The sequence below is a fragment of the Gekko japonicus genome, unplaced genomic scaffold, assembly GCF_001447785.1.
Source record: "Gekko japonicus isolate JY-2015 unplaced genomic scaffold, Gekko_japonicus_V1.1 scaffold78, whole genome shotgun sequence".
NCBI lineage: Eukaryota > Metazoa > Chordata > Lepidosauria > Squamata > Gekkonidae > Gekko > Gekko japonicus.
The window spans coordinates 1,515,205-1,541,650 of NW_015165236.1; the positions used below are offsets into that span (position 1 = coordinate 1,515,205).

Sequence of the window (26,446 nt, forward strand, 5' to 3'; positions counted from 1 at the left end):
CCCCCCCCGTCCCCTCCCCCCCCCGGCGCGCCTTGCCCGCAAAGGCTGGGCCGCAACTGACTCTGCATCTCGATTTCTTTTGCAGGCCGGGAGAGAGCATGTCCAGCGACCCTCCCCCACCCTACCCAGGGGGGCCGTCAGCCCCCCTCCTAGAAGAGAAGGATGGTGCCCCTTTCCCGGCAGGTAAGGTGCGGAGGGGGGGGGGAGGAGGAGGAGGCTCTCCCTTGTGGGGGGTGCCTCCCGGCGTTCCCCAGTGGGTGGGGATCCGACCCCCCCCCCAGCCTGGCTTCAGTGGGGAGGGTTTTAGACCGAGGGTCTTGCTGGGCAGGCCCCGATTCCCACGGGGTCCCCCTTCCTCCCCTGGTGGTCCAGCCACCGGCGTGTCGGCCTCAGGCAGGCAGCCGGCAAATCCCAGCCCCCCCCCGCTCTCCGCTCGTGCCACCCCCCCACCCCACCCCCGGCGCCAGTGGCGCAAGAGGAAGCCATCCCTTCTGGTTTGCCCCTTTCTTCTCCAGGCAGAGCCTCGCCCTCCATGGTGCAGCCGCAGCCGCAGATGCAGCCGCAGGGGGTCCCGCAGCCGCCTTCCGAGTACGGGCCCCCTCCGTACGAACCGCCCCCTCACCCGGGCTTCATTCCCATGCCCCCTGATGGGTCCATGCCCTACATGCCCCCTGGTGAGTCGGAGGGGAGGGCAGGCGGAGGGAGGGAGGGACCCTTGCTGGTGATGCGCTTTTCTTGTGCTGGAGTGATCTCTCTCTCTCTGTCCGGGGTCTTGCCCACAGAGGCTCCAGGGTGTGCCGCCAGAGGTCACGGGCACTGAGCCTCAGACCGGCTGTGGTGTCGTGGTTAAGAGTGCTGGATTAGTGTCTGGGAGACATGGGTTCGAATCCCCACTTGTGCCACGGAAGCTCGCTGGGTGACCGTGGGCCAGTCACACGCTCTCAGCCTCATTGGCCTCGCAGGGGTTGTGGTGGCGAGGGTAAAACGGGGGAGAGGAGAACAGAGGGGACTGCTTTGGGTGCTCCCCCCCCCCCCCCGGGGAGGAAGGCTGAGGATAGAAATGAATTAATAAATAAATCCTCAGTGACTCCATCGGAGGGAAAGGTCTGCTACAGGACAGACCCCGGAAGAGGCCCGGCTTCCAGGGGGCCTGAACTCTAAGGGAAGAAGAAGAAGAAGAGATTGGATTTATACCCCATGGCCCTTCACTACCCAAAGGAGTCTGGCTTACAAACTCCTTCCCCTTCCCCTCCCCACAACAGACACCCTGTGAGGTAGGTGGGGCTGAGAGAGCTCTTGACAGAAACAGCTCTTGTCAGAACTAGGGCTTGTCCAAGGTCATCCAGCCAGGTGCAAGTGGAGGAGTGGGGAATCAAACCTGGTTCTCCCAGATGAGAGTCCGCGCACTTAACCACGACACCAAACTGGCTCTGAGAGAACACAGAAGGAAGAGGCATGGCTGAGCTTCCCTTCCTGGCTTGCCTGAGAACAGATGGGGGGGGTGGTCACAGGGCCAAGAGGAGCCCGCTGGGGAGTTGTGGGGGCTGGGGTCTGAGCAAGATGAAAGACGACGGCCTGAATGTTGGGCGAGGCGACTTCTTGAGTCCCCCGGTGGGCAAGAAGTGAGCGGCTTTTGGTGTGGCCAGTTCCTGGTGCTGTCTGCTTACAGTCCCCCGCCAGTGTTCCCTCTAAGCTGAGTCACTGAGCTAGCTCACAGTTTTTTAGCCTCCGGCTCTCACATTTTTGTCTTGGCTCAGGAAGGATGTGGCTCCAGAGTCAACTGATTTGTGCAGCAGCCGAATCGCTTGCTCACAACTTTAATGCCAATAGTAGCTCACAGAGTAGGATTTTTGCTCACAGGACTCCACAGTTTAAGAGGGAGCATTTGCAACCCCTGGTGGTGCAAGAACGTCCAGTTGGTCTGCGGGTGAAGCAGGACCGGTGCCCCCCCCCGTGCCCGCTGGCTGCCAGGGGCCGTAGGAAGTGCGGGGCGGCCAGGTGTCCTTCCTTGTGGCTCCAGGCCTGGACCGAGCCCCTGTCTGTGCCGTCTCTCTAGGAGGCTACTACATGCCCCCGGGGCCCCACGCCGCCACGGGCTACTACCCCCCGACGGGCCCCTACCCGCCTCCGGGGAGCCAGCCGGGGACGGTCCTGGTGCCCTCGGGTGCGGCGACCACCGTGACGGTGCTGCAGGGCGAGATCTTCCAGGCGGCCCCCGTGCCCACGGTCTGCCCGCACTGCCAGCAGGCCATCACCACCAAGATCTCCCACGAAATCGGCTTCATGAGCTTCCTGGTGGGCTTCTTCTGCTGCTTCGTCGGGTACGTGAGGGGCAGGAGGGGGAGGGTGCCAGCGGCCGGGAAAGCGGGAGGTGCTGGGGGCTCGCTGGAGAGGAGGGGCGGGGGGGGGCGGTTGTCTCAATGTGGCTGTGAAATTTGAACATTTTCCCCACCGTCTTGGATCGACTCAATTATGCCGATGCATTATTGCTGCTGTATGGTTTTATGTAATGTTGACCGCTGTGGCTCAGAGGTTGATGCTGAGCTGCAGACCGGAAGGTCGGTAGTTTGGCAGTTCGAGACCCGAGTGCCGCGTGACGGAGTGAGCTCCCATCTCTGGCCCCAGCTCCTGCCAACCTAGCAGTTCGAAAGCAAGAAATTGCAAGTAGATAAATAGGTACCGCTTCGGTGGGAAGGGAACAGCGTTCCGTGCACCTTGGCGTTTAGTCACGCCGGCCACATCACGGAAACATCTCCGGACAGTGCTGGCTCTTCGGCTTGGGAACGGAGATGAGGACCGCCCCCTAGAGTCGGATTCGACTGGTTTTCGAGCAAGGGAAACCTTTACCCTTATGGTTTTATTCGTTTTTGGCATGTCCTCTTCTGCCGTAAGCCGCCCCGAGCCTTGCTCGCAAGGAACGGCGGCCCAAGAACCCAATTAAATACATCAATTAAATCCACGGTGGACGCCTTCCGTTCACGCCGTCTCGGCTTTGCGCTGACGTAGCTGTGCTCTCTCTCTCTCTCTCCCCCGGCCTGGCAGGTGCGACCTGGGCTGCTGCCTGATCCCGTGCCTTCTGGACGACTTCAAGGACGTGACGCACACCTGTCCCAACTGCAAGGGCTACATCTACACATACAAGCGCATGTGCTAGTGGCACCCGCTGGGCTGGGCGATCCCCCCACCCACCCTCGGCCTCCCCCTACCCCCTGCACCACCGGACGCTTCCTTCTCCGCCTTTCCCTCCTCCGGCCGTTGCAGAGAACACCTGGAGGGCGTCTGGAGCCGCCAGGTCGTCTGGTGGACAGGAGCCGTGATTGGAGGCAGCGGAAGGGTGGCGGGCCTGGGGGGGGCCTGCCTCGTGTGGCTCGCTTGTGTCCCCCTCCCCCGAGAGTATGGGAAAGAGACTCTTCATTGCAAGCCTCTCGTTCTCTGGAATGCCCCTTTGCCCTGCGGCGGACTGTTGGAGGGCCCACCCTGGATGCTGGGGGTCGCACGGCACGGCCCCTCCTGGTGTCTCCCAGGCGCCACTTTTCCCCGTGGGTGCGTGCTTGGAAGGAGGGTCTGTTGTGTTAAGACCAGTCGCCTCTCTGGCCTCGCCCTCAGAAGAGGCAACCTGAAAGGAGACGCTCCAAGAAGGGTGGGTGTTGTGAGTCTTGGCCGTGTGCTTGGCTCAGTACGCACACGAGTGGGTCCAGGAACTGTCCCCCCCCCTTCCCGGGCATGTACGGCTCCCTGGGAGGCAGGAACCGAGGGAGGGGGCATCCGTCCAGCTGTTGGGGGCCATGGACTCTGTTCCCCGCCGGCATCCGTCCTGCGCCCACTGGGCCCTGCCAGGAGAGAGAGGCCGCTGTCACGCTTGCGGCTGGACCCGGCCTCTGCTGTACCCCCTTCCCTGCCGTCCTGTGTTGGCCCTCGGTTTGGGGGAAGGCTCCGGATGAGCCCCCCCATCCCCCTTTCGACTCCGCCCCACCCCCAGGCGTGTAGATAGCTCAGCCAACCCGCGTAGGAATGTGCTTGCCTGCCGTTTCGTTTTGGTTCTTATAACTGTGAATTAGCGGAAATGTGAAAAACGTGTAGCACCCCCCCCCCAGCACTTCTTCTCTCCCCCCCCACTTGGTTTTGCACTAATTCCTCTGAGAAAGGTGCCCCCCCCCCCCGCTCTTTGCATGGAGGTGCACGTATGGGCAGGCAGGGCAGGGAAGGCCCCTCGGGCCAGGCTCTCAGGGGGGTGGGGAAGGGGCAACTGCTCCTCAGCCAGCCTCCACAGGGGAGGGGGGAAGCCCACCCCTTCTGCTCCAAGAGTTTTGGAGGTGAGGTTGGGTGGGGGGGGTTGTGCTTGGAGCCTCTCTGCCCGCTCAGAGAAGTAACTGGACGGGCTTTCCCATGGTTGTATATATAAATAAAAGATCGACCCCCCCCCCACCACCAACTTGGGTATGTGTGTGTGTGTGTGTGGTTCATTTCCAGCTGGGAGAAGAGGAGGGCTCGTTGGCACCCCCACCGCCCGGAATGGGGCAAGAGAGGCCGAGCCTTAGAAGACAGAGAGGTGTTTGGAGAGCCGCTGGGAGCCCCCTCCCCCACTATCCCCTTTCCTGGGCCAGGAGGGGGGCGGCGGCAGAGAGGCAGCATTCTTAGGTAGAAAAAATCAAAGGCACAGATATCGGATGGGAGGGACTTGCCTTGACAGCAGCAGATGTGAAAGGGATCTGGGTGTTCTGGTGGATCACAAGCTAAACATGAGCCTGCAGTGTGATGTGGCTGCAAAGAAAGCGAATGCAATCTTAGGATGCATCAACAGAAGCATTGTGTCCAGACCACGGGAGGTGGTCGTTCCGCTCTGTTCTGCTGTGGTCAGGCCTCACCTGGAGTCCTGTGTCCAGTTCTGGGCACCCCATTTGAGGAAGGACGTTGACAAGCTCGAGCGTGTCCAGAAGGGGGCAACCAGGACGGTGAGAGGGTTGGAATCCAAGTCTTAGGAGGAAAGGCTGAAAGAGTTGGGTCTGTTTAGCCTGGGAAAGAGAAGGCTTAGAGGGGACATGACTGCAGTCTTCAAGTATCTGAAGGGCTGTCATGTAGAAGATGGAGCAGATCTGTTCTCTCTTGCTCCGGATTGCAAGACTAGATCTAATGGGTGGAAATGACAAGGGAGTCGTTACCGGCTAAATATCAGGAGAAACTTCCCAACTGTCAAGAGTGGTTGAGCAGTGGAACAGTCTGCCTCGGGAGGTGGTGGATGCTCCTTCGCTGGACATTTCCAAGCGGAGGCTGGACGACCATCCTTCGGCTATGCTCCTGCAGAGTGCAGGGGGTTGGACTAGATGACCTGCAAGGTCCCTTCCAACTCTACCATTCTATGATTCAGACAGGCCAGTCAGCTGCTCACGTGGGCAACCGTTCCTGAAGCCAAGCCCGTGCCCCAGAAGGTCAGCTCTCTTCCCCGGATGCATCTCCACCTCTTCCTTGCCCCCCAGATGCCTTTGGGAAGTCTCAAAAGCTCCAGGTTTTCCCTTTCCCAGTTCATTTAATGTGTCCTTCAGGCCACAAGAGCTTCTCCTGCCAGTATTGGCAGAGGGTCTCCCCCATCACCACCACCACCTCAGTTTCCCTGGAAACATTTTGAAGGCCAGCAAACGTTCACCAGCCAGCTACTGGTTCACTATGGGGAGGAACCTTCCCCTCCCCCAACATTAAAAGCTATTTATTTAAGCACTGATATCCTGCCTTGCCAGTTTCTGTACCAAGGCAGCCTACGTGTATTGTGTACGTCGAAAACATACCAGTAACATTAAGAGCGCTTGTGGAAAATTTAACCCGGGTTGCAAAATCCTTACCCCGTCCATACAAAAGCCAGACAGGTTTCCATCCAGCGGACGGAGGTAAAATATCGATAATCAGTGCAAGCCCTCCGAAAGAAACCCTTAAAGCCATTAGAGGAAGGGGTTAAACGCACAACTGCTTTTGGATGCCCAGGGAACTAACCTGGTTGAAGAGACCATCTTCGGGGGCTTCTTACAGTCATCAAAAGTTACAAAATTAGTTTCGGGCAGGCATAGAATGACTTTGCTGTCCCAGAAAGCAAATAAGTCTTGTTTCTCACAGCAGGGATATGCCGGGTTCCTGAACAGGTATGTCAGAATGGGTCAGAACAATAGAAAGCAGACGCACGTCTTTTTATGGAAACGGGGCCTCCTTGGTGTGATTTATATGGGAGGGGGCAACAGTGATTAATGTGAAATGAAGACAGCCGTTCAGGCAAACTCTAGGGCTGTGTCTTCATCGGGGTGGTTGTATAGGATGCAACGGCAATGCTTGTCTGGATCCAGCAATCTGCAAGTCACACTGCGCCTCAGCTGCCCTGTCTCTCCCCCCCCCCCCCAATATATATTTATTTTAGTAGTTTAGCGCATGATTTCACAACAGGACTAGAAACGCCATGAACAGTAAGATTAATTAAATAACAATGGGGATTACAAGATTAAGCTGGAAACCACTGGAAGGAAGGAAATCTTAACAGGCCAGGAGCCACGCAAAAGCCTCGGGTTATAATTTGATTTTACATTTAGGAAGCCAGGCGGTTCAGATCAGGGAGGGGGGAGAGGAAGGTGGGCCAGGCCGCAGGGAAGGTTCTCGTGGGGAATGGACTGACGCTGAAGATGCATCACGGCAGTTCCCAAGTTTGTGTGGGGGCAACGGAGACCCAACCTCACTAACCACGGAGCTCTCTTTATGGCGTGGGATTCATGCAGAATGCAGGCTCTCCTTTCCCCTCACCTTCAGCCCCTGCTCTCAAATCCAGGTGAGCGAACAGGACTCCCCCCTCCAAGGCGGCCACGGCCGTACCAGTGGTCTGACTGACCTTCTCCCCAGTCCTCTGAACACACAGCGCTGTGGCCTGTCCCCGAGCACCCACTTCCGGTGCCGCTGGAATCTAACAGGGCAGCCCACAGATAAAGCGACCTCCGGGGCTGATTTTCCTCTTGGTGGATTTATGACAAGCCAGGCGGGAGTCTCTGCCTTCGCATTCCAGTTTTGCCTCCATGTACCCGGACATCTAATAGCAACTCCCACAATGGAACAACCCTGCCGGACTTTCTGCTAAACCGTTGGGTCACTAGCGATATTCGTCCTGGCCCTCTCCTCAGGTTCTAATTCCGGTGACATTTCCACAGATGTGTAATTTCGAAATGCCCGCGTCTTTTTTTCACAATACGAAAAATCCTCTGTGAGTCTCCTTCGGCGCCTGCGTCAAGTCTTCGGCCCGTGGGTTGTTTTTGTGCTCAGTTATGGCTGTGCTTTCGGGACTGAGCTGTTGCTCTAGAGCCACGGAGGTCTCCTTCAGAGTCTGTGCCGACTGCTTGGCCTCTAAGCCGCTTGCTTGGCCTCTAAGCCGCTTGCCTGCCCTGTTGTGACTGAACTTTCAGAATTCAGCTGTTGCTCTGGAATTTCCATGGCCATCATTGGGACCTGCCGATATGTCATTGTGTAAAGTCTTGGCCTTCCTTCGGAGAGGGTGAACGCGGGAAGCCAAAAAACTCAGCCTCAGAGAGTCGAATGCACGTTCAGCTCTCCCTCTTTCCTGTTTGGCTTCAATTCTGCACAGATCTGGATTCACGGGTCAGGGGCTCACGTGTACTAATTTCTGGACCTGAGAACTCTTAAAGAACCTTTGAAACCTAATACCAAACTCAGCGTGGTAAGAGTGATGTGCAAGCATATGACTTGGTATTCGTTTGGAGCGAAGTCGTAGAGGAAAACCGTACAAAGCACAAGGGTCCAGGAATTCATTCCACCTTGATGAGGTCAAAATACAGAATGGTCCAGTTTGTAGAAGAAAGGCCAAGTGCCTTCTGGCCTTCTGTCTGTGTCTGCCTCGGTAGGGGAATACATTGATCACTACACACTTAAGGCTCATAGATTAAGGGGACAGCCCCTTCTCATCTGCTCCTGGGGGCAATTACAGGTATCCCTTTGTATTGCAGGCTTAGTTCTGGAGCCCTCTTATAATCCTTGCGAGAGGAACCATTTCTAATCAAGAAATGGAGGAGGTGAAGGAAGGGTGTCCTCATTGAAATGGTAAGAAGCCATGTTGGATCAGGCCAGTGGCCCCTCCAGTCCAGCACTCTGTGTCACACAGGGGTCAAAAGCCAGGGGCCCTCAGGAGGTCCACTGGTGGGGCCAGAACTCCAGAAGCCCTCCCACTGTGGAGCCCCCCCCCCAAGCATCGCTGCCCCAGACAGAGTGTTCCCTCTATCCCTTGTGGCTAAGAGCCACTGGTGGACTTTGCCCAGGGAGAGGAGCTCATCTGGGCTACTTGAAGCAGGAAGTCCGAGGGGGGTGGGAAGGAAAGCCAGTGGCCTTTCGCTGGAGGGGGAGTGGTTTGGCTTGGCTGCTGGGATACAGCATGAGGCCCTTACACACTTCACCACAGTTACAGCCGCTGACGCAGGGAGGGGTAGCTTCTTCCAGCCTCCATCTGACCCCCTCCTTCGGGGAGGCAGGCTCCGACCCCCTGCCATGTTGCTCTGTGTACCGGGCTGGCTTCCCGTCCAGAGGCTAAGTCCCCGAGGGCCAGGCAGTGGCAGCCCCATTTGCTCCAGCCGGGCCTGTCCCCACACGACCCGCATCGTCCGCCTGCCCCATCTTCGGGACAAACCCTGGTTTTTCCCCCTCCAGCACATGGGCCACAAGACTGCCCGGGGCAACAGCCAGACGAGCGCTTGTTACAACCTGGATGGCTTGCGTCGCCTCCCTGCCCCCCCCCCCAGTCAGGAAACAATTCTGAAGACAGCAGATAATAAATTTTATTACGCAGAGGCCCCGTCACAATCCATACGTTACAGGACCACTAAGTGGTTCGGTTCTCTCCCCTATGTACACCTGCCACGTCAGTCCCCCCCCCCCCGAAGCTACTCAGGACGGCCAAGGGGAGGCGTGAGGCGGGGACAGGGATGGGGGGGGCTGCCTCCCCGTGTCGTCCCCCCAGCAGACAGCTGAGGCAGACCAAACCAAAAGGTCCAGTGATGAGTGAGTGAGCGGCTCTCCCCAGCATGAGGAGCGGCTTCGGCAATGGAAACACAGCAGCCCCCCGGAGGGGAGGGATTGGGGGGCCGCCGTGGCTAGCTAACCGTTCAGGGGTCCCTCCCTCAGACGCAAGAGTCAGGTGCTCGCTTTGTGGTGCATTGGGTTTTTAATAGTCCCTTAATAGTCCCCGTGGGAGGGAGGGAAGGAAGGGAGGAAGGAGGGAAGGAGGCGCAGTCCTGCCCGGTGAGCACAGAGGTCCTCTTTCGCGGGCGCCTCACATCACGTACCAGGCGGCCACCCCGGCCATGACGGCCAGGCAGGCGGCCACAGCCAGCTGGACGGGAGGCTGCTTCAGCATGGCCAGGGCGAGGTGGAAGGGGCACCCGGAGGCCCCGCTGCCGCCTGCAGGGAGGAGGGAGAGAAAAGGGGGGAGGCCCCGTTAGCCAGGGGAAGGGGGCCGCGAGCCGACCGGGGGGCCTTGGAAGGGGGACACCTACCGAGCTTGGCGGCGTAGTAGGGGCACTGGCGTGGGTCCCCTCTCCCGTCGTGCAGGGGGAGGCCGCCGTCTTGGACTTCCTCCGGCAGCAGGGCCCCGATCTTGTCCAGCTCATCGAAGACCTGTGGGAGGCCAAGAGGGGCTGTGAGCCGTGTTCCCTCTCAGCTGGGTCAGTGCGAGCAAGCTCAGATTTTTTTTAGCCTCCGGTTCACACTTTTTTTTGTCTCGGCTCTGGAAGGATGTGGCCCCAGAGCAAAATTATTTATGCGGGAGCCAAACTGCTCGCTCACCACCAGCGGCGGCGGCATCCCCTCCGGGCTCCCTTTGCCCCGCTGGTCAGCTGGACGCTGGGATTTGCCGAGCGGCAGGAGGAGACGAGGAAGAGACCAGTGTTCCCTCTGAGATGAGTTAGTGTGAGCTAGCCTGCAGTTTTCTAGCCTCCGGCTCACACCTTTTGGTCTCCACTCAGGGAGGATGGGGCTCCAGAGCAAACTGATCTATGCAGTATACCCAAATTGCTCACTCACAACTCCAATGCCAGTAGTAGCTCACAAAGTAGGATTCTTGCTCACGAGGCTCCGTCGCTTAGAGGGAGCCTCGGCCGTGAGCACCCGTGACGTCTTCCTCCTTCCTCGGCTTCCGGCCCAGATGGGGGCCAGCCACCAGCAGCCGGCGAGTCTGGGGGAGCCAGGCAGGGGTATTTCGAGGGGGGGGGGGATGCTGCTGCAGCAAGACTTCTCGGAAACCAGGGACCACCAGAGGAGCCTGCCCGGCCCCGAGGCGCTGCCCGTGTAGCTCCTTTTAAAGCAAAAGAACTAGAATTTCCCAAAGAAGTTAAATGGAACAGAAACTTGCACGGGAGCCGAGAGCAGCAGCAGCCCTAGTCGTAGGTGCCCTGTGAGTCAGCCAAGGCGGGCAAAGGAGAGGCGGAGGGTGGACTTGTTTCAAACACCACCCCCCACCACCCCCGTCAGTAGGCTTGCACTTCCGTGGCCTACGGGTTCCCATCCTACTCTGCGACCGCTGTGGACGGCGAGAAAAGTGTGGGAGGAATGATTTATCACGGATCCAGCTTGCAGTAGAAGGCCGGGAGGGGCCCCGCCCGCCCAAACAAATCAAGCCGGAACTTCTGCGGGGGAAAGCTGGCCCAGGCCCTATAAGCCGACTCCCCTCCCCCAGTCCCCAGCAACCCCTCTTGCCCCCAGAAAGGCCCAGGCGCCGCCCCAACAGAGGCAGGGGTCTCGCTGCAGGGAAGAGTTGCGTGTGCACACGCTCGGGCGCCCCCCCCCCGGTACCTGCATGTTGAACTCAAAGGCCTTGTTGGCCTCCTGGACGATCCGCTCCTTGGTCCCCGCGTCCAGGTCCAGGGCGTTCAGCCGGGCGCGGTAGAACTGCTTGAACTGCTGGGGGCTGGAGATGTGCGCGAAGACGTAGAACTGGACCCCTTCGCCGGTGGCGGGCAGCTTCAAGGACCGCTGGGCCACCTTCTTCAGCACCTGCCCCCCAGAGAGGTCCCCCATGTAGCGGGTGTAGGCGTGGGCCACCAGGAGCTCCGGCTCGTGCTGCCCGACGTGGTGGATCCGGTCCACGTAGCGCTGGGCCACCTCCGAGCACTGGATCTTGCCCGGCCAGCCTTCCCCGTAGAAGTACTCCAGGTCCTTCTCCAGGGACTCCTTCCGGTGCAGCTCGAGCGGGAAGTAGAGGGGCGCGAACGCCGGGTGGTCCTTGTTCCGCTCCATCTCCTCCTCCAGAGCGGAGTACGTGTAGTAGAGAGCCACCGTCCCCAACTGCAAGGAAGCAGAAATGCCATGGGGGGGGGGGCTCCGCCTGTGCCCCCACCCGTGCACCACCACCACCCGCCTTGCCAACGACTCCTCCAGGGTGGGGTGCTCAGAGGAAGAAGAAGAAGAGATTGGACTTCTACCCCATGGCCCTTCACTACCTGGAGGAGTCTCAGAGCAGCTCACAGTCTCCTTTCCCTCCCCAGAAGAATGAGAGAGCTCTCTCAAGGACTGCCCTTGAGCGAACAGCTCTGAGAGAACTTGTGACTGACCCAAGGTCACACCAGCAGCTGCACGTATTTATTTATTTAACTTTATAACCCACCCTCCCCGCGAACGGGCTCAGGGCGGCATACAGATGGGGCCAATGCCCAATACACAAAATATTAAAACTGCATTTTAAAAACATTCAATACAACATATGTGCTCTCCACAATATCTAACAAGGGAACAGATGACGTCATCAGGATGGTATCCTTAGCGGCCACAGCTCCACGCAGTACCACCATTTTAGCGCTCACGACGAGTTGGTAATAAGGGCTAGGACAGATAGTAATAGTCGTAGACAGATGGTAACAGTCGTGGCGGCTCCTACTCAAACACCTGGCGGAAGAGCTCCGCCTTGCAGGCCCTGCGGAACTGTGCAAGGTCCCGCAGGGGCCAGATCTCCTCTGGGAGCTCATTCCACCAGGTAGGAGCCGCCACCGAAAAAGCCCTGGCCCTGGTCACCGCTAGTCTGGCCTCCTTGGGACCTGGAACCACCAGGAGATGTTTAGTCCAGGACCGTAGTGCTCGTTGGGGAACATATGGGTAGAGGAGGAGTGGGGAATCAAGCCCGGCTCTCACAGATTAAAGGCATTTGGTTACTTCATTTGTCACCCAGACTCAAGGCAGATTACAATATTCAGAAAGCAATTCAATCAGGTGGGATAAGGAGTTCAGTAAACGGGACAAGAGTAACGAAATTAGGAAACAACACAAGCTGGAAACTCCCTCCCAGGCACAGCGTTAACCATGAACAAGGCCGAGAACAAACTGCAAACAGGTACAAGACAGTGCGGGAGAAACAAGACACGGTAGATACAACATTTGCTGCAAAGAGAGGGGCTGTGGCTCAGTGGCAGAGCCTCTGCTTGGCATGCAGGAGGTCCCAGGTTCACTCCCCGCCAGCATCTCCAGTTAAAAAGGACCAGGCCAGTGATGGACCTCCGCCTGAGACCCTGGAGAGCAGTCAAGAGGGGCTGTGGCTCAGGGGCTTGGCATGCAGAAGGTCCCAGGTTCAATCCCCAGCATCTCTAGTTAAAAAGGACCAGGCAGAAGGTGATGGGAAAGACCTCCGCCTGAGACCCTGGAGAGCTGTAAAGAGGGGCCGTGGCTCAGTGGAAGAGCCTCTGCTTGACATGCAGAAGGTCCCAGGTTCACTCCCCAGCAGCATCTCCAGTTAAAAAGGGACCAGGCAGGAGGTGATGGGAAAGACCTCCGCCTGAGACCCTGGAGAGCTGTAAAGAGGGGCCGTGGCTCAGTGGAAGAGCCTCTGCTTGGCATGCAGAAGGTCCCAGGTTCAGTCCCCGGCAGCACCTCCAGTTAAAAAGGGACCAGGCAGGAGGTGATGGGAAAGATCTGCGCCTGAGACCCTGGAGGGCTGCAAAGAGGGGCCGTGGCTCAGTGGCAGAGCCTCTGCTTGGCATGCAGAAGGTCCCAGGTTCACTCCCCAGCAGCATCTCCAGTTAAAAAGGGACCAGGCAGGAGGTGATGGGAAAAATCTGCGCCTGAGACCCTAGAGAGCTGTAGAGAGGGGCTGTGGCTCAGTGGCAGAGCCTCTGCTTGGCACACAGAAGGTTCAGTCCCCAGCGGCATCTCCGGTTAAAAAGGACCAGGCAGGAGGTGATAGGAGAGACCCCTCAGCCTGAGACCCTGGAGAGCTGTCAGGAGGGGCTGTGGCTCAGTGGCAGAGCCTCTGCTTGGCATGCAGGAGGTCCCAGGTTCAGTCCCTGGCACCTCCAGTTAAAAAGGACCAGGCAGGAGGGGATGGGGAAGACCTCCGCCTGAGACCCCGGAGAGCTATCAAGAGGGGCCGTGGCTCAGGGGCAGAGCCTCTGCTTGGCATGCAGGAGGTCCCAGGTTCAGTCCCTGGCACCTCCAGTTAAAAAGGACCAGGCGGGAGGTGATGGGGAAGCCACTGGAGAGGCACTGCTCGTTTGAGTAAACAAAACTAACTCTGAGTTGGCAGCACAAGGCAGCTTCATGTATGCTTAATAGGCTACAGTCCCGTTTCTGCTATCAAAGCGCCCTCCTGGATTGTCCCCACCATGCTGCAATTCAGATCCCTTTACACAAATGTCCTCCCGGATGTTTCTGTTTTGTGCATAAAGGGAACGGCAGGCTTGGGTGGGTTTTTTAATGGGACTAAGAGGACTTCTTGGTGAGGCTTTACAGAAAGGGGACAGAGGTGAACAGTCTTGTCAGTAATCACAAACGCCAACCATGTGCAATTTTATGCCAGGAGGACACTAACACAGTCACGGCCGGTGTATCTTTATTACTTATTGTGAGAACCAGAGGATGGCTGCTTCCTGATAAAGGCCTCTCCACACACACACGCACACCCCCGTGACCAATGTTTTGGGCTGCAGAAAGCTCTCCAAATTTCCACTCTCTTTAACTACAAAAGGCTGCAAGCCCCTGATCGACACAGGCCCTCCAAAGGACCGGGAGGACGGAGCAGGACGCACCTTGAAAAGCTCCCTCTTGATCTTCCCTTTCAGGAAGTCCTTGACGAACTGAGTGTTCTCGGCCTGGTCGTGCGACTCTTTGGTCCCTTCCTTCAGCAGCTCGGACAGGTCCGTGGGGCTGTGGGGAGAGGAAGGGGCGTGAGTGGCCGGGTGGGGGGTGGGGGGAGCTGGCATCAAGGGGCCGCGTAGGAGAAGCCGCTCGATCCGGCCTGTTCGTGCCGATGGGACAAAATGCCCCGGAACCCAACAGTTCCTTCAGACCGGGGCTGGCCAAGCCTGCTCAGCGTAGGAGACACACAGAATAAACGTCAGATGTCTGAGAGCTGCTAGACAGGAACAACTGTGACACACACATTTTTATTTTTAAAAAATGCAAAATTTGCTTTTTATTACAGATTAAATGAGGCTGCCAAAATAAAAACAAAAGGGGTAAAAACAGATATTGATAATGATATTGATTTGTCTAAGAGAGAGAGAAAAAGAGAGATGGAAAGAAAGAATGAAAGAGTTGGAGAGAGAGAAACAAAGAAAGCGAGTAGATGGAAGGGAAGGAGGGGGAAGGGAGGGAGAAAAAGTCTGCCTCCCCTTCGCTTCCCCAGCCGCCCTACCGGGAGCCGCACAGTATGTGTGAAAGAGCCACAGCCTGGCCACCCCGGCTTTAGACCTTCCGCAGCTATGACGCACGAGACAACTTCGTGCTACCAGCGAGCTCTCTACAGGGGTTGATCCTGACCATTTGCAAGGATGATACACACAGCTGGATGTAAGCACACTTTCAAAAGCAAGACTTGTATACACGTCAGCTTTGTCAGCTATTTAGTATTGGTTTTCCCCAGCAACGGGTTTCCCATTAAATACAGTAATCCAGAACAGACTAATAACAAGATGGGTGGCCGTCTTAAGCCTGTCTGCAGCAGCAGGAAAGAGCCAGAGTCCAGAAGACTAACAACATTTGTGGCAGGGGAGGAGCTTTTGAGAGTCACGGGGCTCCCTTCTTCAGATACCGGGCCAGCTTTCCACCAAGTGCTCCAGACTAATACCAGGCCAGCTTTCCACCAAGATTTGTCCAGAACACCAAAACCTCCCAGGTGCACATATGTCGGATTGCACACGTTGGGGGGGAGTTCTGAATTCTGCGTGATTGTTTCCTGACATGACAGGACTTTGTTTCTTGGCATAATTTGGGGGTGGTGGGGCTTTGGATTCCTGAAAGATGCTGTAGTGGGCAGTGCCTGAAAGGGCCAGAGTGCCAATTAAGCCTCCTTGCTAATTAAGGAGTTAAGCAGCCCCACAAGAGCACAGCCAGGCCTGGACCAGCTTCCTGGTCTGCCTTCCCCAGAAGACCAGGACGGCCACAGCTTGCAACAGGAGGACGAACGCTCTGGATCTCAGTATCCCTCATTGTGTCCCACCTTCCGGGGCAGCAGAGCCCTTCGCTTAACAACAGCCTTGTAGAGGGGTTTGTGCCCACCCTAACTTAAGGCCTGGGTGAGAATCCTGCTGTGGGACAGATCCAGTCCCTGAACAGCCTGCTTGACAAAGGAGGGTTCCCTCCGGCCTGGTGAGAGATGCTGTTTTTAATGTTTACCACGGTCAGGGCAGAAGCCCCCAACCTTTCTCAGACCACATACCCTGATTTGAGCATTTCGCTCACCTAGATTCGTGCTGGTGTCTTGACTAGCAATACCGGCCCAAACGTTGGCATCTCCTTCCAAGGCACCCTATCGAATGCCCTCCCCCCCCAGCACGAGGGGGCTCACCTGACATTGTCGTCTTCTTCCAGATCCTCATAGGAGAGGTTCTCGGGCTCTTCCAGCCCTTCTGTCGCTTCGGAGGGCATCGTGCTCTCAGCCTGGTCCCCTGGAGGTCTCGCTCCACCTCTTCTCCTGTCTGGAGCAGGAAAGAGACCACAGGTCAGCCACGCAGAGGCCGAGCTTGGGGCACCTGGTTTGTTTACCTCTGCTGCCGCCTCGGAACAACAACACGGTGACGACAAGAAAGGAAAGGCTGAAGGGTCTGTTTAGCCTGGGAAAGAGAAGGCTTAGAAGGGACATGAGATCATAAGAGACAAGCCCATGTTGGATCAGGCCAGTGGCCCATCCAGTCCAGCACTCTGTCACTCGGTGGCCAAAAATACCAGGTGCCATCAGGAGGTCCAGCAGTGGGGCCAGGACACTAGAAGCTCTCCCACTGTTGACACCCCCCCAAGCACCAAGAAGACAGACCGAGTCCCTATCTCTACCTTGTGGCTAATAGCCACTGATGGACCTCTGCTCCATATGCTTATCTAATTCCCTCTTGAAGCCGTCCAGGCTTGTAGCCGCCACCACTTCCTGTGGCAGTGAATTCCATATATTAATCACGCTTAATTGCAGAAGACTGATTGCAGTCTTCAAGTATCTGAAGTGTTGTCATATAGAAGATGAAGCAGATCTATCCTCTCTTGCTCCCGATTGCAAGACTAGATCTAATGGGTGGGAATTACAAGGGAGTCATTGCCGGCTAAATATCAGGAGGAACTTCCTGACTGTCAGAGTGGTTGAGCAGTGGAACAGTCTGCCTCGGGAGGTGGTGGATGCTCCTTCGCTGGACGTTTTCAAGCAGAAAGAGCATCTTTTTGGTATGTTGTGGGGCTCTCCTTCGGCTGTGCTTCTGCAGAGTTGCAGGGGGGGTTGGACTAGATGACCTGCAAGGTCCCATTCTATGATTCTAAGCTGTCAGAGGAAGCGCAGGGGGACCCCAAAGCGGCACGAAGGCTGGCTTTCCGGGGGGCCCTCGGCAACCGGAGCAAGCACGGAGCCTCACGCAGGTGAGAGACCCTACCCGGGCAAAGCCCGTGAAGCATCCACGGCCACCAGACAAGAACGCCACGCCTCTCTCCCCCAGGGCCGGGCAAGGTGCCCACTCTGGCGACGATGCGGGGGGGGGGAACCACGCCAGGGTCCCAGGGCTTGCTGGGCTCCTTTGCCACCGCAGAGGGCAGACTCCTCCCAAGCAGGGCCAGGCCAGGGCGATGCCCGGGTGGCAACGGCTGACCCCACCGCCCCCTGGCCCGGGTCCAGGCAGCCCAGTTGGAAACCCCCCGCGTCGGAGGCGGCAGAGAGAGAGAGAGGACAGAGTCCCCTTGTGTGGCCAGGCGCTGGTGATGCCCGCGGGGACCATGCGGGGCTGTCACGCGCCTCCTGCGGGGGGAGGGGGGGGAGGAGGAGGGAACCCACTGCCGTTGCCAACCGGCCGGGAGGGCGCTGCCCGCTGCTGGATGCAGCCCTAGCCCCGCCAATGCCCGTCTGCGGCCGGCCACGGCTCCTCCTCCCGAGAAGGAGGGCCTGCAGGGCCGCCGGCCTACCTCGCAGGGCTGTGGGGCAGCCGCCCCCCTCGCAGCCAGGCCAGGGATGGAGCCTCCAGCCGCAGCAGCAGTCTACCTTCTCCCCCCACCCCAGCCCCGGCCCAGCGGGACGCCAGGGCACTCTGCACATGCTCGGGGGGGCCCGCACCTGCCGCGTCCGCCGTCCACTTCCGCGTCTCCTGGGGGGGGCCGCGGCGGCACTTCCGGTCACTTCTTCGGCCAGACCCGACTGGCCGCCAGAGACGCGCGCCGCCGCATAAGCCCCGCCCACCCGCCTCTGTGACGTCACCGCCGACGCCGCGCGTTGAATAGGCATCGAGGAGGGGGCGGGCGCGTGTGACGTCACGCTCGGCCCCGCCCTCCGGCCCTGCCGCGGGAAGGGAGACCTCTGGCGGCGGAGGATTGAAGCTGCGACGGGAGTCGCGCCTGCGCCCTTCGGAGGTCGCTGGCGGCCTCGAGGGAGGGAGGGAGGGAGGAGCGCCGTCTATTTTTTTTTTAATTAACATTTTTATTGGCTTTTCAACAAAAATTTAACATAGTTAACATTTAACATCAGTACTAAAAAAACCTATAACATAACAAAGTCAAGTCTGTATTACTCTTAACAATAAAATATCAATATGCTGTCGAAGGCTTTAAAATATCAATCTGATATAATATAATATAATATAATATGGCCATCTATATAAGTGGGGTTGGCATGCAGGCATTCAAAGAAAACAAACCATTTTCCCATAAAGTTGTTTACATAATTAGGATTATCATATGCGAGTAATTGCATAGTTATTTTATCAGATACAATTATATCCCATACTTTAGCCCTCCGTCCATTGGCCCAGAGTGGGAATTTTAGTAGATTTCCAGTTTAAAGCTATTAAAGTTTATTAAGAGGAGCGCCATCTATTGGACGCAGCGTGGAGCTGCAGAGAGAGCCGCGCCTGCGCTCTTCGGCAGTCGCGGCCCGAAGGCTGCAGGAGCGCCGCCTGGAGGCGCTAGAGTGGCGCGGCGGGACAGGCGCGCGTGCGCTCTCGGCGCCTTCCCGGGAAAGAGGAGCGCCACCTCTTGGGAAGGCCGGGGATCGGGAAGGGGGCCGCGCCTGCGCTCTCCAGCAATCCCCGGGCAGGCGGAGGAGCGCCCTCTGGTGGTGGCCCAAGAGGAGGCCCCGCCTTGCAAGAGGAGAGCCCCGCAAGCTTCGTGCACGGACCCTGCGGCGGGCATTCCCACGTGGCGCCCGCACCCCGTGCACCTGAGTGCGTTCAACCGGCAGGTAGCCTGGAAGGGAAACTGAGGCGAGCCCTGGAGGGGCCGCACGAGGAGGGGTGCCTCCACCGCCTGGGGGCTTCTGCAGGGACAGAGCGCTTCTTGCCCTCCCCCTCCATCCGTGCAGACGCGGCTCCTGGGCTCCGGCCGGCCGGGCTGCTCGGCGTCAGCCTCCTCAGGAGGCGATGCGGAGCCGGAGACCCGGGTTCAGTTGCTGCGGGGTGCATTGTAGCCGGGCCTCGAATCGCGTCACGTCTGAACCGGCCTGGTGTGGGTTTGAAGTTGGGCTTCCCAGATATCTTAGTCTGACGCTGTGTGCCTGCCCCCCCCCCCTTGCACACTCAGGACTGAGGCTCCCCGCCCCCAATGCTGAGCTCTTGCAGGCAGTGTTCCCTCTAAGCTGAGAGAGTGTGAGCTAGCTCACCCATTTTTGTCTTAGCCCGGGAAGGAGGGGGCTCCAGAGCAAACTGATTCATGCAGTATAGCCAAGTCGCTCACTCACAACTTGAATGCCAGGAGCAGCTCACAAAGCAGGATTTTTGCTCCACAGCTTAGAGGGAGCATTGCTTGCAGGTATCCAAAATGCCTTGCGTTAATTTCCCCCCAGAAAACCACCTCACTGCTTGTTTGGGGGAAGGCCAACTTCTGTTTGAAGCGTCCAGCCCAAAAAAGAGCTCTGGAGAACTCAGAATCGGAGTCTTTCGGCTGGTCCTACTTGAAGGCTGTGTTCCGCCTTCCTGCAGCCGCTGGTTTCCCTCGACCCTCCATTTCTCTGCCTGGGTCTGCATAAAGCCGGGATCGATCCACATCCGGAGAAGGGGGACAAGTGTGGGGAGGGGTGTGGAGGAGAAGTGATTACTCCCGGCTGAATGAAAGTTCGTGATTTGAAGCAAGCAGGTTTGTGATCATGCCAGCGACGACCCGTTCAGCATCTTTCTGCCTCCCTTTCTTCCAGGGCAGCGGCTGCTTTTCCAGTCCCTGTAGATGGCAGACAAAAAGGTTATCGTGGTGTTTGGGGCAACAGGTAGGCGGCCCTGGGAAAGTAGAGTGCCTCTCTGTGCGCCCTTGGGCGGGAGGGCACACCTGCCTAGGAGCTTGCCTGCCGCCCCCCCAGGCGGCGGTGGCGGCGACTCACGCGTGCACTCCTGCAGGAGCCCAGGGCGGCGCGGTGGCCAGGGCGCTGATGGCGGAGGCCACCTTCCTGGTGCGCGGGGTCACCCGCAAGCCGCAGCAGAAGGCGGCCCGGGAGCTGAAGAAGCTGGGAGCGGAAGTGGTGAAGGCCGACCTGGAGGACGCCCGGAGCCTGGAGGCGGCCCTGCGGGGGGCACACGCAGCCTTCCTCGTGACGGACTTCTGGGAGCACCTCAGTGAAGAGCGGGAGGTGGCCCAGGTGGGAGCAGGAGCAAGCGGGGAGGGGGGCCCGCCGCTCTCCAGCTAGCCTCTGCGGGGTGTGCCTGGGGAAGCCACCGGGGCAGAGCGAGGTGGGCAAACGCAGGGCCGGAGGGAAGGGGCCTGCCGGGCTCAGCGGAGGGGACGTTCCGGGGGGCGGAGTGCCGTGAAGTTGGAGAACGTTGGAGAACCCTTGGCCGGAAGCGGCCTTGCCACACTTATTTATTTCTTACTTTCCATTTATATCCCGCCTATGCCGGGGCAGACTGGCTCAAGGCAGCGCACACGTTAAAATGCGACAAAACAATAAATACAACGAGGAGGAGGAGAAGGGATGAGAGGCTATTGGAACGTTGCCGTTGGATTAAGATCATCTACCCCATCTTGTGACCAATGGAGCCCTGACACTTTCTTGTTTGTATTATATTGTTTTATGCTGTTTTTATCTGTTTTAACTTTAGCGCTTGTGCCTCGCTGTTAGCCGCCCTGAGCCTTTGAGGAGGGCGGGATGTAAATCCAAAAACAAACAAATAAATAAAATCCACATAAAAAAACAATTTACATAAAGTGCTAATAATACTGATAGCGGCGGTTACTGTACATGGTCCGATGGAGAAAGGCAATATCCAACGACGAACCATAAGGGCCGTAGTATGTTCAGTTTCCAATATCTCATTCATCAGTGGCGGCTCCTAATCGAAGGCCTGGCGGAAGAGCTCCGTCTTGCAGGCCCTGCGGAACTGTAGAAGGTCCCGCAGGGCCCTGATGTCCTCTGGGAGGTCGTTCCACCAGTGTGGAGCCACCACTGAAAAGGCCCTGGCCCTCATGATGGCCAACCTGGCATCTTTCGGGCCAGGGGGTGATTTTGCGACCCTGACCTCAGTGCTCTCTGGGGGACATGTGGGGAAAGGCGGTCCCTCGGGTAGGCAGGCCCCCGACCATATAGGGCTTTAAAGGTCAGAACCAGCACCTTGAAGCGAATCTGTTGGGCTGCTGCCTGGCATAACAAAGTCTCGGCGCTCTCCTCCTCCGGCTGTTTGCTTGTCTCCTCCCGGCAGTGCAGTCGCTGGGCTCCCCGGCTGGGACTGAGACCAACACCTGCGCTCTCTCTCTCTCTCGGCAGGGCAAGCGTGTGGCCGACGTGGCCCAGCAGCTGGCCTTGAGCTACGTGGTGTACAGCGGCCTGGAGAACGTGAAGCGGCTGACGGGCGGGCGGCTGGCAGTGCCGCACTTTGACGGCAAAGGCCGGGTGGAAGAGTATTTCCGGGCCTGCGGTGTGCCCACGACCTGCATCCGGATGCCCTCCTATTTTGAGAACTTCCTAACCGTCTTCCGGCCTCAGCGGGCCCCCGATGGAGACGGCTGGGAACTGGGTAAAGCGTCCCTCAGGCTCTCCCTCCTCCAGCTTAGCCAGAGTTCCGGCTTCCTTGCCCCTCTGACTGCCTAGTAGTGAGCCTGCTGCAGCCTCCCCAGAGGCCTGGTCTTGCAGTGCAGAAGGTCAGGCCGCTCAGCCAGCTGAGTTAGCGCAAAGTTTTTAAGGCTCTGGTTCACTCGTTTTTGTCTCCGCTCAGGAAGAATGTGGCTCCAGAGCAAACTGATTTATGCAACAGCCAAATCGCTCGCTCACAACTTTTAATGCCCGTAGCTCATAAAGCAGAACTTTTGCTCACAAGACCCCACAGCTTAGAGGGAGCATTTGCACCTAACTCCTGGGCGGAGCCAAAGAGTCGAGCGGCCGGGTCCCTGACGAGAGCGGTGTGCCCCTTTCTTCCACTTGACGGCATCCGCCCCCATCCTGCCTCGGCCGGGACTCTTCGATGCCCGCCTGGCTGCAGCTGGCATCCGTCCCTCCGAAATGCCAGGCCGTGGGAGAGACCCGCTTCTTCTCTCGTGCAGCCCTTCCCCTGGGAGACGTCCCGCTGGACGGGCTGGCCGTGGCTGACCTGGGGCCCGTTGTGGCCGCGCTGATGAAGGAGCCCGAGAAGTACGGAGGCCAGACCATCGGCCTGAGCACGGGCAAGCTCACGGTGGCCGAGTACGCGGCGCTCATGTCCGAGCACACCGGGAAGACCGTCAGGGATGCCAAGGTAAGAAATACCCCGGGGGGGAGGGGCAGGCCAGGGAGGGAGGGAGGTCTTCACGCCCACGCCAGTTGTAAAGTGGGGTGTGTGTGAGTGAAAAAAAAAGGGGGGGGGGGGTACAAGAAGGCACCCAAAGCCTGAATGCTCAAGTCTTCCGATGATTGCAGTACTTTAAACCTGCCTTGCTTTTTGGTCTCACCGCCCTGTAGTTTATGGAATACGCAAGAGGAGAAAATGGGCTGCCAGCCAGCCACCGTCCAGTGGATGTTTCACCCCTCTCCACACAGAGTCTCCAAGACCCCTTCCGTCTTGATTCTAGGACGACAACAGAGAATCCCGATCACCAGAAACCCCCCAGCTTCTCACTCCGAAGGGCTGACAAACCTGCGTCTCCTTCGGCGGCCTTTTCCTAAATGGGCCCCTGTGTCCCACGGACCTCTCCCAACGGCCCTTTTCTATCTCGGGGAGTCTGTTCTCTCCCGTCGGGTGGCCGTCCCGGGAAGGCTGAATCCGTGCCTCGTGCACAGAAGGGCCGTGACGCTCCTCGACGGCCCCACGCCCACGATCCACTAGCCTTCCCTGCAGCTCTCTCAAAGGGGCTGCTGGCAGTGTTCCCTCTAAGCTGAGTTAGTGTGAGCCAGCTCACAGTTTTTTAGCTTTTGTCTCACACATTTGTGTCTTAGCTCAGGAAGGAGGGCTCCAGAGCAAACTAACTTATGCCGCAGCCAAATCGTTCGCTCACAACTTTAATGCCAGGAGCTCACAAAGTAGAATTTTTGCTCACAAGACTCCACAGCTTAGAGGGAACATTGGCCACTGGATGTCCTCTTCTGCCTCACAAGCAAACCTGACAGACCCCTCTCTGGCTGGCTGCAGAGGAGAGGAGAGCAGTGTTCCCTCTAAGCTGAGTCAGTGTGAGCTGGCTCAGTTTTTGTAGCCTCCGGCTCACACATTTCTGTCTTGGCTCAGGAAGGAGGTGGCTCCAGAGCAAGCCGATTTATTCAGCAGCCAAATCGCTCTCGCTCACAACTTTAACGCCAGGTGCTCACAAAGCAGAATTTTTGCTCATAAAGACTCCACAGCTCAGAGGGAGCCTTAGAGAGGAGTGACCCTTTGTCTGCCGCCCCCCCCCCCTGTGGGGATCCACAGCAGCTGCCGGCATCCTCCTCCTCTCCGCCCTTTGATCCTCACAACAGCCCTGGGAGGGAGGCGAGGCCGGGAGGGCGTGTGACAGGCCCAAGGTCCACCGGCAGGCTTCCCCAGCAGAGCGGAACTTGGAACGTGGTTTCCCCACATCCTCCTCGCCCCGCACTCCAACCACTGCTGGTCTCTCCCTCGGAGAGGAATCTGTTTCCCCGCCTTCCTTTGGCCGGGCCAAGGTCCCCTCCTCCTCCGGCATAGGATGGGTACACTGCAAGCACGGCTCCGCTGCCCCTTGGGCAAGAAGCCCTGGCAAGAGTGGCCCCCAACACCACCGCTCCTCCCCACTTGCCCCGCCTGCTGCGCAAGACCTGCCTCATGGGGGGGAGGGGGGCTGCTCTCACATTCTTCCCCTGACCCGGGCGGCCCAGGCCAGCCCAATCTCAGGAGCTAAGCAGGCTGGGAGGCCACCCAGGAAGCCCAGGGCCGCTCTGCAGAGGTAGGCAACCGCCAACCACCTCTGACCGTCTCTGGCTTTGGAAACCCCCCGAGGCTCAGCGTCCGGAGAGGCCCCTGCAGAGGGAGAGCTTGCTTGCAGCAGGGGCTTCGCCGCACACGGTGGGGTCGTGAGAAACTTGGGAGCAGGTTATTCCCGACTGGGATTCGGACTGCATGGATGCGGGGGGGGGGGGGGATCTGGGGGGGGGGGGGCTGATTTTTTTTACATCTGCCCCCCCCCCTCTTATGAGTGCTACCGGCAATGCGGCGGGGTCAGCTCCAAGTCCCAGCTGGCGGGTGAGGCTTCTGTCTCTCTCGTTACAGATGTCCCTGGAGTCCTACCAACAGTTGGGCTTCCCTGGGGCGCGGGAGCTGGCCGACATGTTCCGTTTCTACCGCACGGAGCCTGAGCGGGACGTCGCCTTGACCCGGAAGCTCAACCCGCAGGCAAGAACGTTCGAGGAGTGGATCGCGGAGCACAAGGCTGCCTTTGAGGACTTGTGAGGGGAGGGGAGGCCTCTGCTCCGGAATTGACGGGGCCGTTGGGGGCCAGCCTCAGCCTCTGCCTTGGCGCCTCTGAAGGGGCAGGAACCCACCCCCGACTGCTGTTGCCATGCACGGAAAGGGGTGAAACACACACAACATGCGCAGAGTGGGGTGCAGCTGCCGGACGCGGAGCCTTCACCGGCGGCAAACCCGCAAAGCCCCAGAGTGCCACGAGGACCTGTGTTTCAGCTCCCACTGCCTGCAGCACGGAGAGTGGTGTGCTTAGATGTGCTTCTCTCTCAGTCTGAATGGCCGAGTCTGTGAATAGTCCTTCCACCCCCAAATCTCAGGGAGTTTGGAGAAGCAAAGATTACAGATTAAACATTAATTTTATTGACCATTTTTATTATTTACATGAACGCCAAATCACCCAACAGACCAACTGAGTTGGACGGCCACGTGTGCTACTCGGTGACAGGGAGGGGCGCAAAGGAGCACGGAAGGGCAGGGGGGCGGCGGCGGTGTCAGACGGGCGTGGTGGCCACATTCACGCAGGCCTGGCCACGATTCGGAGACACCCCCCCCCCACCGGGCCACGATTCGGGAACCCCCCCCCCCCCCGCCCACACCTCTGTGACATTCCCACCTGCCGACTCCGCGGCTGGCCAGGGCTCCCCAACCTGGGCAGGTGGGCCGAGAGAGAGGCGTGCGCTTGGCCACAGACCAAGCCGCGAGCCTTGACGAGAGAGCAAAGCCTGTGCGAGGAGGGATCGTGTCGAGGGCCCCCGAAGGCCGGGCCTTCGTCCCCTCCGGCTCCGCTTCCGAGCCGAGGGCAGAACGCGCTCGGAGGAAGGGCTCCAGCCGCCGCTCGGCAGTCCAGAGGAAACCGTCCCCGCCTTCAGAGCCGAGGGGGCGGGAGGGAAGAGGGCCTGCCAGGTGCTCCTGGCCCCAGAGCAGCCTGTCCGCCAGGCCTGCGGATGGCAAAGCCAGCAAGGAAGCCGCCCTCCTTCCCTGGTCAGTTCTCCACAGGGCCTGGGGGCAGCCAGACGCAGCATCCAGCCAGGCCTGTCCAGATTCCCATCTGTCCAGAAGAGCAGGAAGAGGCTGGTTCTTCCATGGTGGCGGCAGCCAAGTCCTTCCTCCTTTCCGCAGCCAGGTTTGCAAAGGTGGCCGCTCCACGGACACACACACACCCCACTGCCACGCAGGCCCGGGCCATCTGGCTGGCATTTGCGGCGAGGTTCTGGACTCCTTCCTCCTCCGGCTCCCGGGCAGCTGCCATCTCGGTCTAGTTTCCGGCAGAACGTTTCCCTGAAGCACAAAAGCAACAAAGAGAAGTCCTGTCGATGTGCCTCAAGCTCAACGGGCAGAAAGAGCTACTACTGAGTGAACTCCTGAACAAGGGTGGGCTGCGAGAGGAAGGGGCAGTCTCTCTCTGCGAGGCTCACGGACTCCCCCCGGGCACCTTGTCCTGCCTGCTGCCTCCTAGAGCTAACCTCTGCCTGGAGAGGGGACGGGGGCACTCCCACCTTCTCTGACGGGGCTCTCTGATCAAACAGAGGCCTGCCTCGAGGGGTGTGTTTGGGGGGTCGCCCACCCTTGGCATCGGCTGCGTTCTGCCTCCACTGCCCTTTCCCTGCCTACAGGAGATGCCTACACCCCGCCTCCCCTCCCACCTTGTCTTGCCGGTGACTGAAGGAAACAGGCCCTCTGGGAACGTGGAATGCCGGGAGCAGAGGGAGTCCATGGGGGGGGGGTGCTGCCTGCAGAGATGGGGGGGGCAGGCCAGCCTCCCTCCTGTGGGGGGGTCTCCCCGACAACTCCCCCCCCCCGTCCCAACTGACATCCCCTCCCGCCTGCAGCAGGACAGAGAGTCCCGTGCGTGGAAAGAACAGAAGAGGCTGCCTACCTCGGGGGGCGGGGCGAGTCAGGAGCGAAACAGTTTCTTAAGTTTAGCTAGGAACCCCTCCTCCTCCTCCTCCTCTCGGGCGCCCCCCGCCTCCGGCCTCTCCCCCGCTCTAGCCGCGCCCCAGCCACCTGGACACAAACAGCAGAGAGCGGCATCAGGGCACACATGCTGGGCACACCGCCCTGCCATCCCCACGCCCGCCTGGCCACTCGCTCGCTGAGGGTGGACCTCTGCCTTCCCTCCTCTCCGGGGAACCCAACGAACACACCCCCCCCCCCCCCAAACTCGCCCCAGGCCCCCTCAC

The 26,446-nt window shown here is 58.9% G+C and overlaps 4 protein-coding genes across 7 annotated transcripts in view; 2 read left to right on the forward strand and 2 right to left on the reverse strand.

Annotated features, from left to right (window-relative positions):
* The window catches only part of CDIP1 (cell death-inducing p53 target 1), an 11,524-nt gene extending 7,372 nt beyond the window's left edge, over nucleotides 1-4,152 (forward strand). For all 4 annotated transcript variants that reach the window (XM_015409921.1, XM_015409920.1, XM_015409922.1 and 1 more), the window contains exons 2-5: nucleotides 86-183; nucleotides 516-674; nucleotides 2,057-2,321; nucleotides 3,043-4,152. In XM_015409921.1, the coding sequence (XP_015265407.1) occupies nucleotides 99-183; nucleotides 516-674; nucleotides 2,057-2,321; nucleotides 3,043-3,154 (621 nt within the window). In that variant the 5' untranslated portion in view covers nucleotides 86-98 and the 3' untranslated portion in view covers nucleotides 3,155-4,152. The remainder of the gene's footprint in view (nucleotides 1-85; nucleotides 184-515; nucleotides 675-2,056; nucleotides 2,322-3,042) is intronic.
* A 4,642-nt stretch (nucleotides 4,153-8,794) lies between these two features.
* HMOX2 (heme oxygenase 2) lies at nucleotides 8,795-17,636 on the reverse strand. Its single transcript, XM_015409917.1, has 6 exons — nucleotides 17,528-17,636; nucleotides 15,794-15,923; nucleotides 14,034-14,151; nucleotides 10,816-11,307; nucleotides 9,522-9,642; nucleotides 8,795-9,426 (listed from the first exon to the last, which is right to left on the reverse strand). Exons 2-6 carry the CDS (start codon nucleotides 15,871-15,873, stop codon nucleotides 9,299-9,301), a joined length of 939 nt encoding a protein of 312 aa, XP_015265403.1. The 5' UTR covers nucleotides 15,874-15,923; nucleotides 17,528-17,636; the 3' UTR covers nucleotides 8,795-9,298.
* A 958-nt stretch (nucleotides 17,637-18,594) lies between these two features.
* Nucleotides 18,595-24,566, forward strand: NMRAL1 (NmrA-like family domain containing 1). Its single transcript, XM_015409938.1, has 6 exons — nucleotides 18,595-18,646; nucleotides 19,595-19,663; nucleotides 19,791-20,029; nucleotides 21,152-21,401; nucleotides 21,925-22,115; nucleotides 24,072-24,566. The coding sequence occupies exons 2-6, from the start codon at nucleotides 19,624-19,626 to the stop codon at nucleotides 24,249-24,251; spliced, it is 900 nt and encodes a 299-aa protein (XP_015265424.1). The 5' UTR covers nucleotides 18,595-18,646; nucleotides 19,595-19,623; the 3' UTR covers nucleotides 24,252-24,566.
* A 901-nt stretch (nucleotides 24,567-25,467) lies between these two features.
* Nucleotides 25,468-26,446, reverse strand: part of DNAJA3 (DnaJ heat shock protein family (Hsp40) member A3) — a 17,550-nt gene continuing 16,571 nt past the window's right edge. Inside the window, exons 13-14 of the mRNA XM_015409885.1 lie at nucleotides 26,143-26,270; nucleotides 25,468-25,544 (exon numbers count right to left, since the gene is read on the reverse strand). Coding sequence (XP_015265371.1) covers nucleotides 26,161-26,270 — 110 coding nt within the window. The 3' untranslated portion in view covers nucleotides 25,468-25,544; nucleotides 26,143-26,160. The remainder of the gene's footprint in view (nucleotides 25,545-26,142; nucleotides 26,271-26,446) is intronic.

Excerpts from the sequence above, each read along its gene's own strand:
- HMOX2 (XM_015409917.1), bottom strand. The coding sequence starts at position 15,873 with ATGCCCTCCGAAGCGACAGAAGGGCTGGAAGAGCCCGAGAACCTCTCC. Across the intron at positions 9,643-10,815 it reads CCTTTGAGTTCAACATGCAG|GTCTTCGATGAGCTGGACAA; the intron begins GTACCGGGGGGG and ends GGCCTCCCACAG. Across the intron at positions 9,427-9,521 it reads CTACTACGCCGCCAAGCTCG|GCGGCAGCGGGGCCTCCGGG; the intron begins GTAGGTGTCCCC and ends TCCTCCCTGCAG.
- NMRAL1 (XM_015409938.1), top strand. The coding sequence starts at position 19,624 with ATGGCAGACAAAAAGGTTATCGTGGTGTTTGGGGCAACAG. Across the intron at positions 20,030-21,151 it reads AAGAGCGGGAGGTGGCCCAG|GGCAAGCGTGTGGCCGACGT; the intron begins GTGGGAGCAGGA and ends CTCTCTCGGCAG. Across the intron at positions 21,402-21,924 it reads TGGAGACGGCTGGGAACTGG|CCCTTCCCCTGGGAGACGTC; the intron begins GTAAAGCGTCCC and ends TCTCTCGTGCAG.